At 40.0% G+C, this 21,893-nt stretch overlaps 1 protein-coding gene across 6 annotated transcripts in view; it reads left to right on the forward strand.

The window, feature by feature from the left end:
- Positions 1-19,858, forward strand: part of thrb (thyroid hormone receptor beta) — a 99,876-nt gene extending 80,018 nt beyond the window's left edge. For 4 of the 6 annotated variants that reach the window (XM_022757263.1, XM_022757264.1, XM_022757265.1 and 1 more), the window contains 8 exons: positions 646-696; positions 13,112-13,212; positions 13,319-13,466; positions 14,285-14,490; positions 16,443-16,529; positions 16,822-16,968; positions 17,929-18,187; positions 19,572-19,858. In XM_022757263.1, coding sequence (XP_022612984.1) covers positions 646-696; positions 13,112-13,212; positions 13,319-13,466; positions 14,285-14,490; positions 16,443-16,529; positions 16,822-16,968; positions 17,929-18,187; positions 19,572-19,813 — 1,241 coding nt within the window. In that variant the 3' untranslated portion in view covers positions 19,814-19,858. Of the gene's footprint in view, positions 1-645; positions 697-11,928; positions 12,272-13,111; positions 13,213-13,318; positions 13,467-14,284; positions 14,491-16,442; positions 16,530-16,821; positions 16,969-17,928; positions 18,188-19,571 lie in introns of those variants that run through there. The other 2 variants (XM_022757261.1, XM_022757262.1) reach the window with 2 other exon arrangements.
- The last annotated feature ends 2,035 nt before the right edge of the window (positions 19,859-21,893 follow it).

The raw sequence follows: 21,893 nt of genomic DNA on the forward strand, positions 1-21,893 counted from the left end.
ACGTGTAGATTGAACCTCTGACCTCACTGACCCCCCCCTCTCCCCCACCCGTCCCCCCCCCCCCCCCCCCCCCCCCCCCCCCCCCCCTCCCCCCCCCCCCCCCCCCCCCCCCCCATCTCACCCACCCCCTCCCGACCTCACATACGTCGGCTTCGGATTATCTTATCTTTCAGAGGCACGCCTGCGGCAACCAAAGCCACCCAGCTGTGTGTACACGCGTTCACATGAGGAAATGACACCCCCAAATCCCCTCTACTAGACAACATTCGCATGACGCGAGATGACTCTCGGAAATTGAACCTGTACATATGTCGTGGGGTTAACGGGTAAAAGCTTAACACCAGCGATAGGGTGCCGGCGTCACTCCCACTTTGGCGTTCTCACGATCGGATCACTCTCCGATTCCCCTTTCACTCACTGTAACAACATGAGACCAACGACAACAACAACGACAACAACAACACACTGTTAGAAAGAAAGTGATGTTTCTGATGCTGTTGTTTGTAGGATTCACTCTGACCTGCTGTTTTCTTCCACCAGCTGTTGAATGTTTCTGAGAGGCGTCAGTCCGCCTCTGTCACCTGTTTCACTCAGCAAGTAGCTTTCCTTTTTTTCTTTAAAAAGTGCCTCTCCCATCTATTTTAGAGCCAGCAGAAAAATGCTCCCCCCGCTGGAAAGATGAGGCCATTCAAAATGGTAATATTTCCCCTCCCTCTCAGCACTGCTTTTCCTCCTCTCTGTCAGTCACGGTGAGCTCTCCTGATAAAATGTGGAGCTTTTTCTTCACTGAAAACTGAGCAGCTGCCTCAGACTTTAACCTCCTTCAGCTTCCTGCTTCACATCTTGTTAAAACTCCTTGAATGACTTTCCTTGTGGGTTTTTCTCTTTCCAACAGAAATCACTGTCTATCACTATTCACCTCCTGGGGGAATGTTTCTTATTTAAATGTCTTGTTCTTGTGCAGATATGTGGGAACAGTCTCTTTTATTTTCATTGTATTAATTTAACCTAAGGTCGTCAGAGCTCAGGGTAAGCTAAGATTTGCTTGTTCAGGTTGTGTGATAATATAATAACCCGCAACATAGCACTGTCTAACATACAGCTCAGTGAATGTTGTCTGCCTAAGCGATTAGACGTAGCAAGAGTCAACGACCATTAAAGTCCAAATGTTCGTCATGATTTCCTGGAAATTGAACCGTCTATAAAATAGAGACAAAGTGAACTTGGTCCACTCTGAATTCATTTTAATTAAATGCCAAGCTAGCATAACTTAAAGTCTACAGTCACAGCGCAGAAGGTTAGTCAACAAACACACAATTCAACATGTATGAAGAATAAAGTTTCACTAATAAATGAATGAAGAATAGAGATAATTTAGGCTTAAATGGATCATTCAGGTCTAGAAATCATTGAAATTCATTTTTAAACTCAACACAACTTATTGCTTATATATTAATTTCTAGTTCTTTCTTCTTTGCGTTCTTTCCAGAAAAATCTTGTGGATATAATTAGGAAAAAAAGGACCCATACATGAAGCGTGACTTGTGCACATGATAACAACGTCTCCTCTCTGCTTCAGTATCGAGGGACAAATTAGCTCAACAAAACACAGAGAAGTGAAAAGAAGAAAGAAAAGAAGTTTCTCATCATCTGTCTGAGAACAGAATCAGAGCGGCAGCAAACACTGAACCGAATATATATATATATATATATATATATATTATATATTATGACATATTATAAATGAATGTTTGTGTCGGAGTGAGAATCCCGATTTTAAAAATGTTCGTCACGTGCATTTTAATGAAGATCCTGTAAGGTGTCACCTGTGCTAAATGATTGCAGCCCGTCCCTGCCGGGTTGTAACAGGTTGTGAACATGTGATCGGGTTTAACGATGATGCATGGAGGAGACATGAATCTAAAAGTCAAAGGTCAAAGGTCAAAGCTGCTGCGTGGAGATGATAAGTTGATAAATCGATTAGTTGAGTGAAAGTTAAGAGTTGCGACACTTTTTCTCTCAGTTACTCAGAGTTTGTTCAAGACCAAAACCAAAGCTTTTATATGTTCCACTTACATCCGTCTGCTAATTATAATTGTATATATTATATTATAATTACCCATACCGTTTAAAGGTGATTACATACGACACATCAGTCACAATATTTATTTGAACTGACCCCTGTTGAACCACGAATCAGGGACGGTTGCAACATATTAATTATACATTAAATTTCACTAATTAACTTTAGATTTTTGTCTCAACGAGCTCAACATTGTTTTACAGTAAGATGATAGTGTTATTTATTGGAACACAGGGTTACCATGAGTCAAAATGGGCACAATTCATTTATTTTGTTGCTTATGATGAACAGAGCAGGCAGATATATTACAAGACTGTGAGAGACCATAACAAAATAATTCACAACATAACTTGTTTATATTCTGTTATGCGTTAAAAAATAGTAATAATTATTGTTGCGATTGGAAAACTAAATGCATATATTGGCTATTTGAACTGTAAATGAAAATACTGCGGTGTGGTCGTAGTTATTTTATAAATGTGGGAATTCACAGCTTCTCTTCGTCTGACGTGACAGTTGATGATGAGTATTTTGGGGGTTTGGACTGTTGGAAGTCTCCAGGATATATTTTAAGTGATTAAGCAAATAAATAAATAAATAAATTGGCAAATGAATCAATAATGAAAATAATCTTTAGCTGCAGCTCTGGTCCTGGACTAAATGATTAAAGCTTCTGGCCTGAAGTCGACTAATGAACTCATTTGCCTTGCCACATGTTTGACTCCTCAGTTAATCAACTAACAAGTAATTACTGACGGGTGTGTGAAAGCGTGCGGCGGATACTGTGTCTCTGTCAGCAGCAGAGCTTTTCATACGAGCGAAGGAGAGAGAGAGAGAGAGAGAGAGAGAGAGCGGCCTGCTAACAGACACATTTTTAAATGAAAGCAACACGCAGAGTCTTTCACTGACTGAAGTTTCCGTGACGCCCGGCAGCTGTTTTATACTCTCTCCACCGATCGCTGGTGCGTTCGAGGACACTTTCGTCGGTGCCGTTACAGCTTCGAATGACCTTTTCACAGAGAGGCCCCCCAAGCTGCTGGGGAGGGGCCAGACTAATTTCTGGTCCTTGCCTGATGACTGTCGACACAAAAGGATGACTTTTTAAAGTGTTTAAAGGGAGTTTGAGGGAAGTGTCTTGATTTAGATTTAGGTTTGACTGACTTCAGTGTGTCTTTGATTGACACCGCACGTTTCTCCAGTGACCGCGGCGTCGCTGATCGATGGCGTCAGTGTTTCTCTACGTTTACCTCCCTGTGTTTTCTGTTCATGACCTGGAGGTGTCGTCCTTCATCTTTTTGTCTCTTCAGCCCAAATTGTTTATCTCCGCTCCTGCTCTTTATCTTAACGCTGACTCAGCAACACAGCGAGCGTCATTCGCATTCTCAGAAACCCTGGAGCCTGAAACATCAACAGGCCGAGCTTCATCAGGACTAATGGGTTCACAGCGAAGCCATTATACAGAAGACGGTCCGTTGTCACACTCCACTGCTGCAGAAGTAAAGGGTGTTGAAGCCCGCTGTATCGTCATGGGAACGGTCTGTTCTGTGTAAATCCAGTCTTCTTGCCTCTCTCCACTGTCCGGGGAGCAGCTGGCATTTGTCCCCGTGTGACATCATCATCACCGCCTGTGTTTCAGCCGCTCAGCCGAACCAGACACGTGTTCACATTCACACTGAGCTGCATAATGTTTGTCATTTTATTTTGTTTCCTCCTTCTCTCTCTCTCTCTCTCTCTCTGTGCTAAATGTAACGTTTCCTCAGTTTTCTCCTGTGTCTGGTGACGTCGGTCCGGGTTGTTGTGGCGTGTAGGTTTAATTGAGGTTGAGTCGTGTGCGTCTCCGGTGAGATCTCGCTGCGGTGATGTTTGGTCTCTGGAGATCGCCGCGTGATGATGATTCGCTCCTGATATCTCGATCTCTGCAGTAGCTCATTCCCACACGCCTTAATGAGGTCAGTGAAGGGAGCAGCAGCAGCTCTGATCAATTGTTCACGACAGTGACGATGGCCAGAGTCTATAGCTATAAAAAAAAAACTTTTAATGCGTGAGCTGAGCAAGAATCAGAGCACATTTGTTACATATATTTTTTCACTCAAACTCAATATCTCATGGGGAAGAGCAGAACTCCCAGGACCAACGTCAAAACATATTATTATATATGTATTAGGCCTATATTAGATTTTAATTTGATCATTTTCTGCAAGATATTAGTTTCACATATGAATTTAGCTTGTTTGTCAATTTGAAGAACAGATCACAGTATATATATATATATATATATATATATGATATCTTAGATATACTGTATATGTCAGGATCTCTGAGGCCGCAGCAGAGTTTCATTCTATATACTACATGCTATAAACTGACTCCGTTTTAAAGCCCAGTTGTAAGGATTTAATGACATTTTTTTAATGTGATCACATGATGTCAGTGACACAGAGGGGAGGGGCTTTCAGCCTTTGAGCTGCACTCGAACCTTGAGCGGCTGCGTCGCCCCCTGGTGGATCCGGGCAGGTTTTAAAAGTGCTTGTGAACGCTCTGCGACCTCACTCATACTTTCACATTACTGAGCAGAAATCTACTGCACTTGTCCAGTAAATACAAGGATTTCTCACCATGAGGGAGATAGGTTTTTGTTTTCCTTTCAGTGACTGTGTTGCAGCTCTAACAAAACGAAGGGGAAGCCATCCTTCTTTCGCTCTGTAGGAGAAGCTCTGACTATTTAAAATGAATGACTTGGAAAAAAAGAAAAAAGAACAGTATCTAAAATAGATAGCTTCATTCTGAAGTGCAGGATAATCCTCTCAAACTTTAACCTTTACCAATGGGAGCCTTCTGCTGTTCCCCAGAGCTTAACCTGAACTTTAAGGGGAAAGGTTCACCCACTAATGTGCCCTGCTTCAGGTAACGCAGAGTATCCGGGGACATCTGGCTCAGGGCGTCACGTCAATTGATGGCCCGGGGTAAAAGAGATTCCCCACATCCAAAAATTGTTCTTGACCGGCCATGAACCCCCAAGGCCTAAATTAATCAATCAGGGAGGGAATATATCTGTGCATAAGCCTGCTGCAGGGCCACTGTGCTGACCTGCCATCCTGTTCCTGTCGGTGGGAGCGGATTGTTGTGAAGTATTCGTAGTTATTTAAGATAGAAAAAGGCCTCGGCCGTTTGTCAGGACGCAGCTGCTGGAGCGTGTTGACACAGATATTTACTCAGCGTTATTTCACACAGGGAAATATTCTTCTGGACTGATCATTCCAACATGTTTTCATTAGAGAAAGGTTAACAGAAAAGATTTAAAAAAGAGAGTCGGGGTAAGTAGAGAAATGTTTAAATATAGTGTTAAAATTGTTTTAGATTATGCTGTTTCGAAACAAACGAAATGTTTTTATGTAAATGTGATTTAAAGGATTTAAAGGTGCCTCTGAAAGAGTTTTTGTATAAACTTTTATATTAAAGTAAATACAAAGTACTTGCTTTATTTAACTAGCTTTTGTCGAGAGCTTTTAATCGTATTATGTAATTTAAAACATTTTGATTTGTGCTTCATGAATATCTGAATAAATTAAAATGTTAAAAAAAATGTAATAAAAAACAATTAAATTACAATATTATATTTTAATTTAATATTTAATATAATTTTATAAAAAGTATGAATATAAAATATAATATAATGAATAAATGCACATGTAATGACATATGAGGAGGAGGTTGTACATTTGTTATGAACGAATCTATAATAATAAATATAAATAAAATAAATATTTTATATTGTATGTGCTTCTTTAGAAAACCATTCATTTTTATAGCTGTATAACAAAAGCTAACCTAAAAAATCTAAACTTCTTTACCCAAAGTCTATGATGAGAAATAAAAATAATTAGTGACACTCCACAGAGTCACGATAAAACGGCAGAAAAGGAAAAAGCGTAGGTGTTGACTCCGTCAACTCAGACGACAGATTGTTTCGGGGTTAGAATCTGTCTGATCGACGCTTAACGGTTCAGGCAGTTTGTTTAAGAAAACTCCAAACAAGATTAGTGCGTGGCAAGGACATCACCTCGCCAAAAAGTTAAACTGGTATCAAGCCTTCCTTGAAAGCAGATTTGCCTCATTTGGCCTGCCTCTTACCAGCTGTTGCATGTTGATCACATCTACCGGTCACACACTCACACTCAGTCATGGAGTCACTAATCCCATGGTAACTGACTGTTTATGCAGACTAAACACTGGCCATTCATTGATTCTCACGTTTTGCACAATTACATTTAGAAATAAATGCAAATGGATAAATAAAGATCCAGTTTGACTGTGAAAGTGGAAAGAATGATTCCAGGTTCCACGTGTGCGTTTTCAAGTAGGTTGGTAAAAAAGTTGAATCTTTTTAGTTTAGTTTAAAAGAAAAACGGTTGAAATCATTCATTCTTGATATAGTGCCAGTTCAATTCAACTCATGTTTTATTATTTTTACCAAGGACCCAGTGAATCTTATATAAAAGTCAAGTCAACTTTATTTTGAGAGCACATTTGAAAACTTGAGCTGAACAGAGTAAATAAAAGCAAGTAAAACAAATGTATAGAAACACAAGATAAGCATGGTAAATATACTGTATACAGAACATGTAAAACACACTCACAAAAACAAGAACAAGCAGCAAATATACAATTATGAACATGACAACAGACTAAAAGGTCAACAAGCTAAAAAGACCAGTGAATAAAAATGTGTCTTTAGCTGAGATTTAAAAATTGAGATGGAGGGAGCACATCTGATTTCAAATCGCAACTGGTTCATATATATATACATATATATATATATATGTGTGTGTGTGTATATATATATGTATATCTATTTTTTTTAATGTATATTTATGTATATATATTTTTTTTAATGTATATTTATGTATATATATACATATATATGTATATATATTATGTATATATATGTATATATATATACATATAGTATATACATTAAAAAAATATATATACATATATATATTGTCATATATGTGTATATATATATATATATATATATAAACACATCGCAAATATCATGAATCTCACTTTCACATATTAGAACTCAGATTGTAATAAGAACTGTAAGAACTGTCATAAGTAAATATATAGTACCAGTATCTTTTTGTGAAAACTTCACAGCATGTACTTGTAAATACATGTACGTGTACTTAAAGGTATAATATGTCACTTTTCTGCATTAAAACAAAAAACGACTAGACTTATGTTATATAGAAATGATATAAATATGATGATATAAATCATAAAAATAAATAGATAAACAAAAATATGTACTTTTTACATGATACATTTGTTTTCAACTATACAGTATAAGTTAACTGGATGAAGGATTTGAATCGTGGTTGTCAGAGGAACAAGCTGATCAAGCGTTAGCAGCGGCTCCCCTCACAAACTTCTTCTGAAACTGTCTTATTCGGTGTTTCCACCTGTTGTAATCACCTGATCCAGTTGTTCTGGAGAGGTGAAGAGAGCAGCGGTGGTGAAGACAACAACTCCCAACTGTCGGTCAGCAAAATGACATATTGTGCATTTAGATAGGAACTGCTCACTGTTCACGTTACCCTGTAAAGTGGTAATTACACATCTGAACACGCCTCACACACGGCACCGAGTCTGTTGATATTATAGCTGACCAGTTATTTTAACAATACTTCAGAAGGTCAGGTGGTAATGTGTTGCAGTTTCTATATAGTTGGTTTTACTCTTGTAAAATTAACTTTACAACAAATTAGTTAAACTAATTAACAATTTAAATATGCAGCATTTTCTAATTTGACTGTGGCTTTTGACCACATGTGAAAGGCTTCATACTCTGTTTGACTTTTTAAATATATTGTTTTGTAAAATTAAAGTGCCTTAATTGTTTTTACTTTATTTCTGTATTTGATAGGGACGATGCAGTTTGACCTAGTTCCAATACAAAGCATGGAAGCGACGTGTTGCGCAGAGAGTTTACAGCTACGTTTTATTGTTTTTTTATTTTTATTTTATTGCCGATGTAAGACTTAAAGAAATCATTTATTGACGCGGAGAACCAGAGACTATGACTACACCGCAGTGTGTCCTTGAACACAACTGTCAGGCTTCATCTCAGTCTGTTTTATGTGTTCGCTTCTCCGAACATGAACGCATCGCTGTCTCGCACATCGTCTTGTTCTCCGCGACTAATGAGATTTGGAAAAAATAAACAGATGCTCCACAGTCAGAAATGTCACCCAACACTTCAGGTCGGTTGACATGTTTAAGTCGCTCTAAGTGTTATATTATATCCGGAGACGTAATCCTTTCATCAGGCTCTTCGTCTCCGGATTGCCACCTGTATTACAGGATTATCATCGACGCACTGTTTACAGTAGGAGGGAATCCTGATATAGGGACAGAGCAGAGGAGAATATCCTCAGTAAAGTCAATATAGTCATTTTACTTTTCCACCGTTGTTTATATTTCTCAAACTGGTGGAGGAGTCAGTCTAACTCTTCTACGGGACATGTTCAAATACACCACAGGAAAAACTGTTATCTTTATTCTGAATCTAGAATTAGAGGAAATAGACTGAGTCATTTTTATTTAGTATTAAGTTCATAGACTATAATTGATTGATTAAAACCTACAGAGAGTATTCATAACATTTCATTAATCAAACTAATGTTCATCAATGTCAGCAAGCAAAGTTTATACGAGTCGCACTTCTCGCGGAAACGTGTCACAAAGTTCTTCACCATCAAATGAATAAAAATCTATTGAAAGAATTCAAATCAAAATACATCAAATAAAAGCAAAGTAAAAAACAGACACAGGTTGAAAGCGTAAAATACCACAAAGCTTCTGAGGATGAGGATTAGAAATGAAATATAAAATATATTTCAAAAGTCAAAATCACTCTGATTCAAATCTTCTGCAAATCACGAGGAAATTAAAAGTAAATGACACTGTAATAAATGACATTTGAAACATGTTACTTAACATGCGGAAAGATTTTGTGACATTCAAATCAAGTCGAACACTTTTTCGGGTTTTAAGGGAAAACAAAGTGACGTGCAACATTAATTAAAATGTGAGTTGCTAAACGCTAAAACTTTTATTTTTCAATAATTTCCAAACCGTACGGAGTGATATAGCAGAGCTGTATTTATAAATCTTATTAAACAAAAACAAAACTGTGAAATACAATCAAGACCTTCAACTTTTGGAAAACTTTTGAAAAGTGCGCAGGAACCCTAATTATCTGTATATTTCCTGATAATCCCGCGCTCTGGGAGTATTGATCGTGTGCAGCCAGTGTGCAGAAGCGTGCAGACCGGCTGTGGTTCAGAGATCAGTGCAAGCAGCAGGGATTTTAAAGCCAAAACTGCACGCATCTTTACTCAGACTTCGCCATGTGTTCACGCATTCGCATGTCTCCCATGTTTGTGACCCACCTCTATGATCCATTAACCAACAAGATGTTCTTTGTTCTAGTGTTTAGCCAGTCTGGGCGCTTGGTAAGAAGATCAGAGGCAGCTGATAAGAGACCAAACTGTCTGGAAATGAGAACGGAACAGACACAGACATAAGAAAAAAAAAGTTAAAAAAAGTTAATGATAAGTTAATATTCTGGAAACAAATCTTTTTTCTTTTTTCATTATTTTCCATTAAGACTGGTCTGTTGCTCGTCTCACTCAGACTTCCTGGTGTTTCTTGATGAGCGGACGAGGAGCACAGAGATGAATTTGTACTAGTGATAGTGAAAAGGGCAAAATTAATTATGTTTCAAGTGCAGTTAAACATTATTTCCTCGCTCTTCTGTAATCACTTCGGAGCTCTCTCTCTCTCTCTCTCTCTCCGTGTGCCTCGAAATAGAAAAGTAAATTATGCCTCACTCAGATTCATGACAACTTAATGAGCCCCAGTTAATTACTGCGCTCGTGAGAATGGTGGGAACTAAAATGGAAAAGATTGAGAAACACTTTCTTAATTCTTAACTGTCGATGTCTTTTATTACTTTTTTTTTTATATAGTTTCAATCCAGTTTAACTAGTAATTCACAACCATGATGGTCCGGCTTTGAATTAGTCTTTTTGCAAATGTGTTATGCTAGATAGAGCTAATTTCCATATTATTTTTTTTAACAGTTATGCAAAATTCTATTAATATTGCATTTATTATGATTTGGCTTTAAACTTTACAGAACAATATATATTCAAAATATCGGAGAAAGTAGTTGTTTGAATGAAAAGTGAAAGTAATCACATAGATTAATAAAAATCTGTCACATTTAACAAACTAGAAAAATTAGTTTGCTGTTCGTCCAACACTAATTGGTTTCTTCGGTATCATCAATTACCAGTAAATTAACGACCGAACAATCAGGAGTTCCTTATTTATTTGTCTATTTATTTACTTTGATAAGTTTCATGTCCGTTTGTGTGTGTTTGTGTGTGTTTGTGTTCACGTTAAACATCATCTCTAAGAACCACTTCCGGTGAAGTGTGACGCTGTTATATTATTGAAGAAGGCATAATGAATCCCAACAGATACACATCCTCGCCATAAGGCTTATCCCATCTTTATAGAACAGGAGGCCTAATCAATATGGCTGAGTACGGCCGGTGTATTATCTGAAACAGATCACGCAATGTGTCGCGTGGCGTGCCTTTAACATTTTGTGGAACCAATATTGATTTTGCGAATAACGGCCGTTCTTGTTTCAGGCTGAAGAGTGTCATCACCAAACTATGTAAAAAAAAAAAAAAAAAACTTTTATTTTGAAAGAATTTAGTATAAATAATACAGAATATAATTAATGGGGGAAATGTGTTTTTTGTTATTTTTCTTATTTTAATCTATTTGGATGTATGTACATGTTATATGCATCAAACAAACAATACAGATCATTAAAGATACACTTTATTTTCTTAATTTGATTTATCCAGTAATTTAAGGAAGTTATCTTTTACTTTGGTGATTTTTCTTGTCGTTTATTCATATATTTAAATTCTGTTAAAGCTCTGTCTTTCTCTGTTTATCAGTCTTACAGTAGAGGTTAAATACATATTACCGTCTTACTGGTAAAAGTGTGTTACCTCGGACCTCTTTGTAAAATCTCCTTAGTGTCGTAGGGTTTGCTAAATAGGATATATTCGCTAATGGGAATAATTGTATGGCAGTGAGCTAAGTGGGCTTGTTCACGGATTCTGTTTAAAATACCCACAGGATAAGCAAAGGAGTTAATGCACAGAGGTTAAAGGGTTGGAGAGGCATCTGTGTCAAGAGAACTACCGATTTTCAGAAGTCGGAGAAAAACCCCTTTAAAGTGATTTTTCAACTCTTCACTCTTTATCGGAAGTTTTTTTTTTTTTATTTCTCTTTTCCTCCTTGAGAATTATTTTTTTCCGCTCGGTGGATGTTCCTCGATGGTATTTACCGTAGTGTGCAAACACGCGAGGTCTTAATCTGTGACATCACCGCTGTCTGTGGCACATCAAGGATTTGGGGAGTATAAGATTAGAGCTCTGCATCGTCATAAATCTCTGCTTCTCAATTCAGCCGGGCGGAGGCGGGCGGGGTAGTTGAGAGGTTGTCGTCCGTGGTCTGTGGGTAAAATGTTGGATGGTCTGTGTCGGCTCGACCTGTGTGAAGTTTATTTTTCTAACCTGGAAACCTCTGACTGTCCGTTCACGTGGCTCGATGCTGTGTCTCGGAACTGATTTTTTTTAGGACCGGTTATTTTATTTTATTTCATTTTATTTCTGATTTTTGATTTTTTTTTTTTTTTGAGAGAGAGTTTACCCAGAACTTTTCCGGGTGCTCTTCTGCGTCTCTCCATGATGAACTACTGCATACCAGACATGTATGAGATGCCTCACGTCGGAGTGGGAGGCTACGCCATGCAGGGCGGCGGGGAGCACTGCATGTACCCGGGTGAGGGGCCCGGGTACGGCCACTGTGAGCCCCAGCCCCTGCACCACCACCCGCCCTGCGTGGAGCAGGCGTGGCTGCCCGGCCAGCACTACTCGTGCTCGTACGCCGGCGGGGGCCCTCCTGTTTATAAGAGCGAGTTTTGCAGCATGGAGATCCCGCTCAGTCACTGCCACCATCAGCCCGAGTATTTCCCCGAGATCAAACCCGACTTCTCACACCTGCAGTGGATGCAGGGGGCGCACAGGAAAGGTAGATCGTCCGGATCGTGGTTGTTTCCATCGTCATGGTGAAAGAGGGTTTTTCAGTTTGGCTTTAAAAGCGTTTGAGACTGTTTCCTCTCCCTGGATGATCGTGTCTTCCATATTTCTTTGTGATTTAAAAAAAATAGTTTTGGTAATTAGTGATGAGTCCTCCTTAATCAATGATGTCTGGGTTTTTCAAATTAAGTCTGATAAGCGTAAATCCAAGCCTTAAGGCGTCATGTGGTGGCGAGTCTGTGAGCGTGACTTGGCACATCTGATGGTCAGAGTTTGTGAGGCGGGTGTGGGGGCTCTTTATTGATTGACGTTGAGGCAACAGAAGGCAATTATTGCTTTCTTCACAAACCCCCTCTCCCAAAAAAGTATTGATCGGTTCCTTAACCTCTGGTCTCTGAGGTCAAAGCGATGATCTCATTAAGCCGAATCTCAGAAAATGGGCCAGGTGTTAACGCAGCGAGGCAACGGCGTGATCTGTGAGAGGTCGGTGCTACCGGACGCACAGTCAGTTTACCTACGTGACTTTCCATTTACTCACCAGTCCGCACCGACATGTTAAATATTAACACTAAATAACCCCAAAAAAACAAATACATTTGAGCTAAAATCTAAAATTACAACAAATAATTAACAAATGTTATTTATAATTAAAATGAACTTTTAATTAACCAGTTAATAATAATTAAATCAACATTAATGAAAAATATGGTTAAAAATTTGAGGAGTGTGAGTGTGAGACGTCCCAATGAATGAAAGCAAAGCTATATATTTCTATATATACATATATGTAAATCAACGAAGTCTAATATTAACCCTGTGTTCTCCTCTGCAGGGTACATACCGAGTTACCTAGACAAGGATGAGCTCTGCGTTGTGTGTGGGGACAAAGCCACCGGCTATCACTATCGCTGCATCACCTGTGAGGGTTGCAAGGTAACACAAGCGAATGAATATCATCATCATCATCATCATCATCATCATCATCATCGTCATCATCGTTTGAAAACAGCTCTGAGCAATTTGACCGTCTGCTCTCCAGGGTTTCTTCAGGCGGACGATCCAGAAGAATCTAAACCCGACCTACGCCTGCAAGTACGAGGGGAAATGTGTCATCGACAAAGTGACCAGAAACCAGTGTCAGGAATGTCGCTTCAAGAAGTGCATTGCGGTGGGAATGGCGACCGACTGTAAGTTTGTTTTTGTTCTTTTTATGGGGGGAAGATCGCCTCAGTGAAGTGACACTGGAGACGTATTAGTTTGTTTCTATCCGCTTCTTCGTCATGTTTGTTCTTTGTGCAGCCGCCGTTTGATATTTTCTTTTTATTTGAGTGGAAAGTCATCAGGCACAAACCACCTTACACTAAAGTTAAAAATGATACGATATGCAAAATGAATGATGGAGAATGTGATTTGTAGGCTGGTGGCGTCTCACCACGACACTGATGGAGCTGACAGTGCACAACAATCCTGCGATTTGGACGTTGCACTTGGGCGTATCGCGATTTCGATTATATCTCGATTAATTGTGCAGCACTACTCCATTTCAAGAGTGTTTGCCTCTCCAAGTGTAGACTTACTCCGGGTGGAGACTCACTTGAGGTGACGAATGTGTTTGGCCTGAATCTAAAACCTCTTGTCGTCGTCGAAATCGACTTCAAAGTCACCGAGCAACAACATGTTGTGCGTGTTGTATCGCTCACCGATTATAACGCCCACGACCTAACAGTGATCTGACGCTGTCGTGCTTCATGACTAAAGAGTCGTCTGTGATTTTCTTCTGTTTGAAAAGTTAATTTCTGCCTTTTTATTTTTAGGCCTGAAAACTTCAGCAGCAGTGCCCTGTATTTTCAGTATTGTCAAGTATATCACCAGTTTGTCATGTCATGCGTTTCCCTCCTCCTCCTCCTCCTCCTCCTCCTCCTCCTCCTCCTCCTCATTCCTGTCCACCCTCATTGTCTCCCTTTTTCTTTTTTTCCCCCCTCTGCCTCCCCTCCTTCCACCCCAGTGGTGCTGGACGACAGCAAGAGGCTGGCCAAGCGGAAGCTAATCGAGGAGAACCGGGAGCGCCGTCGGAGGGAGGAACTGCAGAGGACGGTGTGGGACCGACTGGAGCCCACCCAGGAGGAGTGGGACCTCATCCGTATGGTGACTGAGGCCCATATGGCCACGAATGCCCAGGGCAACCACTGGAAGCAGAAACGGAAATTCCTGGTGAGACATCCTCCCTCCCTCCCTCCCTCCCTCCCTCCTTCCTGACCACAGCCTTCATTGTATTGATTACCCTGCCTCATCCAATCCACCTCCCCCCCCTACCTTCCCCACACCCGCCCGCTCCCATCGTCCCTCCCGCCTCCTCCCACCCCTCCCTTTCCAAGTCATGCCCCTGTCTCCTCCACCTCCACCACAACCACTCTGCCACTGTTCCCTGTGTTAATATGTCCATGTGTTTTTTGTATCTCCTTGTAGAATGGAGAGAATTAGCTGGACGAAGGAGAAAAGTGTGTTCCTCAACGCAGCTGCACTAATTTATAATGGAACATCTTATTCTTGTCTTTTTTTTATTTTTTTTATGTCTCACCATGCAATGATCCTTAATCGCTAATACTAATGACTGGCTTTTTTTTTCTTTTATTTTTTTCCATGCTCTTTCATTTTTCTTTCTTTCTGTTTGTAGCCTTTGATTTCACACTTCAACCCCTTTGACTAATTTTGTTTTCTTTGCTGTAAAATTTAATCGCTCTGTCCAGATTGAAAGTCTGTCAGCTGTTGACTTTATTTTGGGTTTCTATGGCGCGATCAGAGGAAACGCTCCCTGGATTCCACCGGGCGCAGGTCTGTGACACGGTTCTGCTCCGTCCTCCGTTTTGTCTGCACGAGTTTGGCGACTCAATGATTTGGATTTATTTATTTATTTATTTATTTTTTTCACCCCTTTGTCGCACCAAGAACCAGAAGCTGCAGTTCCTCTAACGACCACTAGAGTCTGGCTCCAACAGTGAGTCAGTCCCCATAGACTCCCATGTTAAAATGTCCAACTTTACAGCAGAAATAAACATGTTTACAGCCTGGTACAGAAACTGTTTTGGTCTCTACAGCTGATTTCCTCCTTCATGACACCTGTTTATATAACTCACCTGTTTACATTTTATTAAGGACTACAGTTATGGAGGATTGAGGGCGTGGCCTCTTTTGAGTGACAGGTGGAAGTCTCAGCTCCACACACGCCCCTCCTCTTTGACCTTATTTGGATTAGCTGGGAGTTAGTGGGCAGAGTCAGACACTGCCAAGATGGCGACGGTGGAGCAGCTCACTCAGTAACATGTACTTCATTTACTATGGTTGTGACGTTGTAGTGATATGATATATATGATCAGGAGTCTGCACAGGGTGTTTTATTTTGAAAATTGACAGGATGGACAGTAATGCATCAGAACGGTGTTTGTCAACCACAATAAAAAAAAAACAGGAAGTAGAAGAAGAGAACAAGAGGAAGGCAAAAAGAGCTTAACGAGAAAAGGAGGAGGATGCTGTTCGAGTCTTTGTATCTGACGCAGAGCGTGTGAATGGACCGTCGGTGGAGCCGAGCAGAGAGCTGCTTCTGGTGGAATCACAAGCTTTTGTCTAATTTATATATATTTTAAACCCGTGAAGCAGATTAAGGTTAAGAGGGGAATATTTTTAGTTATATTAAACTTTGATTCGACTGGGGAGATTAAATTTGTTTCATTTTTCCGAGAAAGTTTGAGAACGTGGAGAAATGTTTTACTTTATTTCACTTTTAGCTTTACACAAACAGCAGCATCTATTTCACTGCTTTCACACTCGCGTTACAAGGTGTTCCTGTTCTGTGAATCTGCGTTCATCGCTTAGAAAGAATTGTTAAAATCTTGATTGAAGTTTCGGTCGATTGAAGTCGTCTACGTCTCCCGTCGCGGCCACAGAACTTTGTTTAAATGATGTAAAATAGTGTTGGAGTGTTTCTGGGGACCTGTTTGACTGTCTGGTCCTCAGCCTGACTCTCACCATAGAAACCCAACTTCTGTCCTCACCTGTTCTCTACCTGCACACTTTCATCTGTCCTCAGTTTTAACTTGTTTTCTTTTTAGTTGGCTTGACACGGGTTCTTCATTGAAACTTCACAATTCCTGTTGATTATCCAACAGGTCGAGGAAGCTATGCTTCTTAATGAAATAACATGTAATTTATTCTATACTTCTGACCAGAGTGCAGCGGGGGTGAAGGAAACTAAGGTAAGAAAACTACATGTTTAAATGTTTAAATGTTTAAATGTTCTGCCCATCAAATGGTCATACATACGTTTAACTAAATGAAATAGAAACATGACAGCTGCAACCTTTGCTGATACGTCCCCATTTGCATCTTTACATCACATTACCCGGTTGAAACCACCACACTCAGCTGTTCTGTATCCCACGTTCACCTTGTTTCATATGCAGTGTTCGCTTCAACACATAATTCATTTTTCTTAATCCTAAACGTGGAGACAGTTGAGACACCGACCTTCCCTCTTTGTCGTTTCAGCCTGAGGATATTGGTCAAGCGTCCATGGCCAATGCACCGGAGGGAAGCAAAGTGGATATAGAAGCCTTCAGTCAGTTTACAAAAATTATCCCCCCTGCCATAACCCGAGTGGTGGACTTTGCCAAAAAACTGCCTATGTTTTGTGAGGTAAGTGCAGCTGCTCATTCATCAAAGCTTCATAAAACACAGACAGAGAGTAGAGAGTTGATGAGGCTCCCTCTGGTGGCTGCAGTGGCTGGTGACACCTGTTTGAGTTTCTTCATATGTGCTGTGGTAATACATTCAGCCAATATTAGATTATCACAGATACAAAATACCCCGAAGATGTGTTTTAAAATATCCTGTTAAAAATATTGTAACGTTCGTGTTTATGAAAATAAAAATTATGTTGTTTTTTCTTTAATCTCAGATCTCAATTATAATATTGAAAAATAATTTTAAAAAAATCAAATAAATTATTTAATAATAACTTTTCATTTATTTTTTTGCTTTTTTATTAATTTTATAGAACTTTTCTAAACAGTCAAATTAAAAAATGCTAAATACTTGTATAACCTGAAGAACACAGCACAAGTAGAACATCAAATAAAACAATAAAAATAATAAACCCAATCCACTTCGATAAAATGTTTACAAGTTGTGTAAATGTTATTCAGCATCTCAGCCTCTAATATTGGACGGGTTTCTACAGAATTAACCGTTAACTGTTCATTGAATGTGCTAGAAATGTTATTTCACAAATTACTAATAATAAATGAATAATAAGTCATTTCCAGGTAACTGTTGGTGCTGTAATAATAAAGCATTTGTACAAAAGCTAGCATATTGTTAATGCTAATGGCATTGTTCAATTAGCTGTCCGACTAGTTAGCTAGTTAACAGTTAGCTCAGGCTAACGAAGCAGCTTCTTGAATTGTAACTCAGTGGTTGTTTTAATGTTCAGAGCTTTTGTTTTTGTAACTTTCCACAGTTTAAACAGTATTTAAGTTCGAATTTCTCAGTTTTAAATCGACAAAACAAAACAAAGGAAATAAGTCCGTACATGCTATCGCTAGGTTAGCCACATGCTTCTCCTAACAACGCTCCTCTGTGTCTCTCTCTGATCAGTTGCCTTGTGAAGACCAGATCATCCTGTTGAAAGGCTGCTGCATGGAGATCATGTCACTGCGCGCTGCCGTTCGCTACGATCCGGAGAGCGAGACTCTCACGCTGAACGGCGAGATGGCGGTCACACGGGGTCAGCTTAAGAACGGAGGCCTGGGCGTCGTCTCGGACGCCATCTTCGACCTCGGCGTGTCGCTGTCCTCCTTTAACTTGGATGACTCCGAGGTAGCTCTACTACAGGCCGTCATCCTGCTGTCATCCGGTAAGCGCCTGGCGTCTGGACGCTCAGTACACACCAAAATAAACTGGAACAAAATAATCAGGATCCATCCATAAACCTGGAAGGTCACATGTTTTTCCTTTAGTACTGCTCCGTCGTCCCCTGCACAGATTATGAGAATACTTGTTTTTGACATGAAATCCATACAGAACTACAGTTAAAACCAATTAATCACCATAATCGTTTGCAGCTTTGTCCAGCTTGTGTGGTTTTTTGACTCCGCCCGCCGCCATTTCTCTGTGACACTCCGCATCTCATCGGAGATCAATAATGTTCTGCTGTGTGCTGTCCATGTAGACGTGACACGGGGTTAACCTGCTCATCTGTTTTGTCTTCTGACACACTTACAGTAGCCACTAATCAATACCACTGCCAAGGTTTAAAGTCTAAAACCAGTATTCTTGCACAGGAAGTTGATACTGAATCACTATTTTTAAATTTTAACAGTTGGGATAAGTTAAAAAAGACACAAAAAAAATTTAAAAGTGGTATTTATACCAGAAAAGCTAAATGCTAACAACAATGCTGCACAATGTAAAGCAGACCACGCGTCTCTTAAAGTGCCATTTTTATGATTCACAGAGAAGATTAATAGATTTCAGCTAATGTGCAAGTTCTGAAAGTTAAAGATAACACTGAGATTTACTCTGCTGTTGTATGACTCAGTAGTGGGTCTCAAGGTGAGGTGCAGGTTACTATTCGGGGTCCTTGTGTGTGTTTCCAGAGGGTCCTGAACAAAATTTGGAATAGTTCTAATTCTTATGACTTCAAAGAAAATTATGGTTAATTACAACTTGAGATTTATTTAGTTGTTTTTGTTTGGCAATAACCAAACAGCAGTCAGACGATCAAACAGGTTGAAGGGTTTTACTTTCCCTATTTGTGCACAATCACAGTTTACACCACTAGTTAGATTTTCCACGTTCTCACTCGTGGTTTTTAGATCCAAATAAAGAACTTTAGATCAGCGGTTCTCAATCCTTTTTCACATCAAGGACCCTCCGCTGACGCATATTAAACCACAGATTTTGTGCTTTTAGAAGTTTTTATTACAGAAACCGTTTGAAACCCGATGACCGAAACAGTCATACATTCTGTCATTGTGCCACGTATGGATGGAGTTATAGGGAATTATTTCCCTTTTTGCTGGGAACTCCCCTCCAGGACCCCTGGACGCCATCTCACTAAAGTCTCATAAGTTTTTAACAACCTGTCCCATGACCATGAAAATAAAATCCTGATTGTAATAAACTAAATCTTTGGGAACGTAGAATCAGGAATGACTCATCAGGTTGTAGAAAGTTCGGCCTTAAATCCGGGACTCTGACTGATCCCGCTGTCGTCGTCTTTTTTCCTCTCCCATCAGATCGGCCCGGCCTGAGCAGCGTGGAGCGAATCGAACGCTGCCAAGAGGAGTTCCTGCTGGCCTTTGAACATTACATCAACTACCGCAAACACAAAGTGGCACATTTCTGGCCCAAGCTGCTAATGAAGGTGACGGACTTGCGGATGATCGGCGCCTGCCACGCCAGCCGATTCCTTCACATGAAAGTGGAGTGTCCCACTGAGCTATTCCCTCCTCTCTTCCTGGAGGTCTTCGAGGACTGACCAATGGATTTTTAGTGTATGAGTGACTGTGTGTGTGTGTGTGTGTGTGTGTGTGTGTGTGTGTGTGTGTGTGTGTGTGTGTGTGTGTGTGCGTCCATGTATGTATGTGTGTGTGTGTGTGTGTGTGTGTTTGCATCCGTCAGCGCCTGGGCACCCTGGTGGTCTCAGGGGTGGAACTAGCAGAAGGCCCGTCACAACGAACTTTCTATTAGCACTACTGAGTGTCACTTCATTCCATACGTTAGGAGTAGCTCTCTGGTCTAGTTTTGGATGGAACCATTCCTTTACAGTGCGGGTACATTTTTTTTTTTTTTTTTTTTTTTTTTTTTTTTTTTTTGTGTTATTGTTGTGGATATAACCTATCACCTCGGATATGTGTTAATGATTGTACAGTTGGCATAATGGTGATTTTTATCAGCACTTGTTTATTGATTAGAAACCATGCACCATTTCCTTCCTTTATGTTGAAAATTTCCAAACGGCTGCTCATCTGACTCACAAAATAAGACATTATTAACGTCAGCCTTTCACCCCACCTGCTCGACTGTATTGGACCCGTTGGTTGGTTAATATATTAACTGTCATATAGTCTCATCCATCTGGTGAGTGTCTGAACTGCTCGGTGCCTCGCCGTCATCACACTGTGACCTGACCCATTAATAGCAGAGCTCACTTTAATGGACAGCAGCTCGCAGGCCTTTGTTAAGTCTCATCACAACGTTAACGTCGTCGCGCTGCATTCCAGAGATGTCGGAAAAAACAACAGAACAGCAACTTAAGATTTATTTTGAAAAACCGAGGTTGGATTTCAAGAGATTTATTTTGAAAACGCTTGAGCTGTAAAGTTTGTTTTGGACAAAAAGCGTCCGCAGAACAATGAATGTAAAGAATGTTTGTGACACCGAGAGTCAGAAATATGCAAGAAAAGCCAGATTGCTTTGCCTTTAACTCACTGTTTGTTCTCATATGTAGAAAGTGTCGAAACTGAACTCCATTCACAAACCTAGTAATTTAATCACGACTTATTTCCTCAGCATGTCTGCAAGTTCTGAAATGACGGGGTTCACATAAAACCCGATGAGCGTAACACACACAACTCATTCTCAAAGAGCTGCCTCGTGCATATTAACTACGCTGAGGCAAAAGGCATAAATCCTGTTCTAGGAGGCGTTCATGGTCTTACGTAAACTCGTTTCACACAGATACGTGTCTCGCTCCGGTCTCACTGTTGCTCGTAGATCAATCTGATGTCAGACTGTTTCACAAAAATTAATACTGACTAATTTTACGCTAAAAATATTAGAATTCTGTATTAAATATTATAGAAAATATCGACGACACCTGCGCTGAACCAGTAGCACCAAACAACAAAAAAACAGACTTAATTTGTGGTTTGCTAACGTTGTTATGGAGAGAGCAAAGTGAAGGGCTTTTTCCCCAAATCAGAATTTTATTCTTATTGTTAAAAACACTTTGCTAAGTTTCCAAACGTAAAACGTCCTTTTAACTGTTGATTTCTTCCAAAAGACAAACATTTTCTTCTGGAGATAAACAGAGCTGAGCAGTTAGATGCGGTTCCTCATTTTATTCTGAAGAAAGTCTTAATTTACCCAGAATTCAATGTACGACAGTTTGTCATATCTAAGCCACAGTCAGAGTCTGTCTTTGTGAAACTGCTCCCAGTTTCTTTGTCTTAAGTGATGAATTATTGTTTGTCCGAAATGAGAAATTTGGTGACATCGTCTTGGGGATTGTGGGCACTTTTCTGACACTTTGTGAACCGCATGATCAATCAAGAAAATAAGCAGTACATTAACCATGTATGAGCCGGCACGTGGAGTAGCGGAAGTGTTGCGCTATAGGGATTTTGCTCTGTCTCTATCGTAGCGGCGTTTGTGTGGAGAAACTCTCGCATGTATCTGTGATTATTGCCTTTATATCTTTTACGGAGCGAACCGCGGACGTGCTGTCGATTCAGACTTCCGACATTGACAGGAATGCAGCAGGTAGCATTAAAGATTGAAGCCTGTTCATCGTTTGCCAGAAAACTGTTCAGGACTAACTAAAAGCACACAATGAC

The sequence above is a fragment of the Seriola dumerili genome, unplaced genomic scaffold (genome assembly GCF_002260705.1).
Source record: "Seriola dumerili isolate Sdu_G_001 unplaced genomic scaffold, Sdu_1.0 BDQW01000273.1, whole genome shotgun sequence".
NCBI lineage: Eukaryota > Metazoa > Chordata > Actinopteri > Carangiformes > Carangidae > Seriola > Seriola dumerili.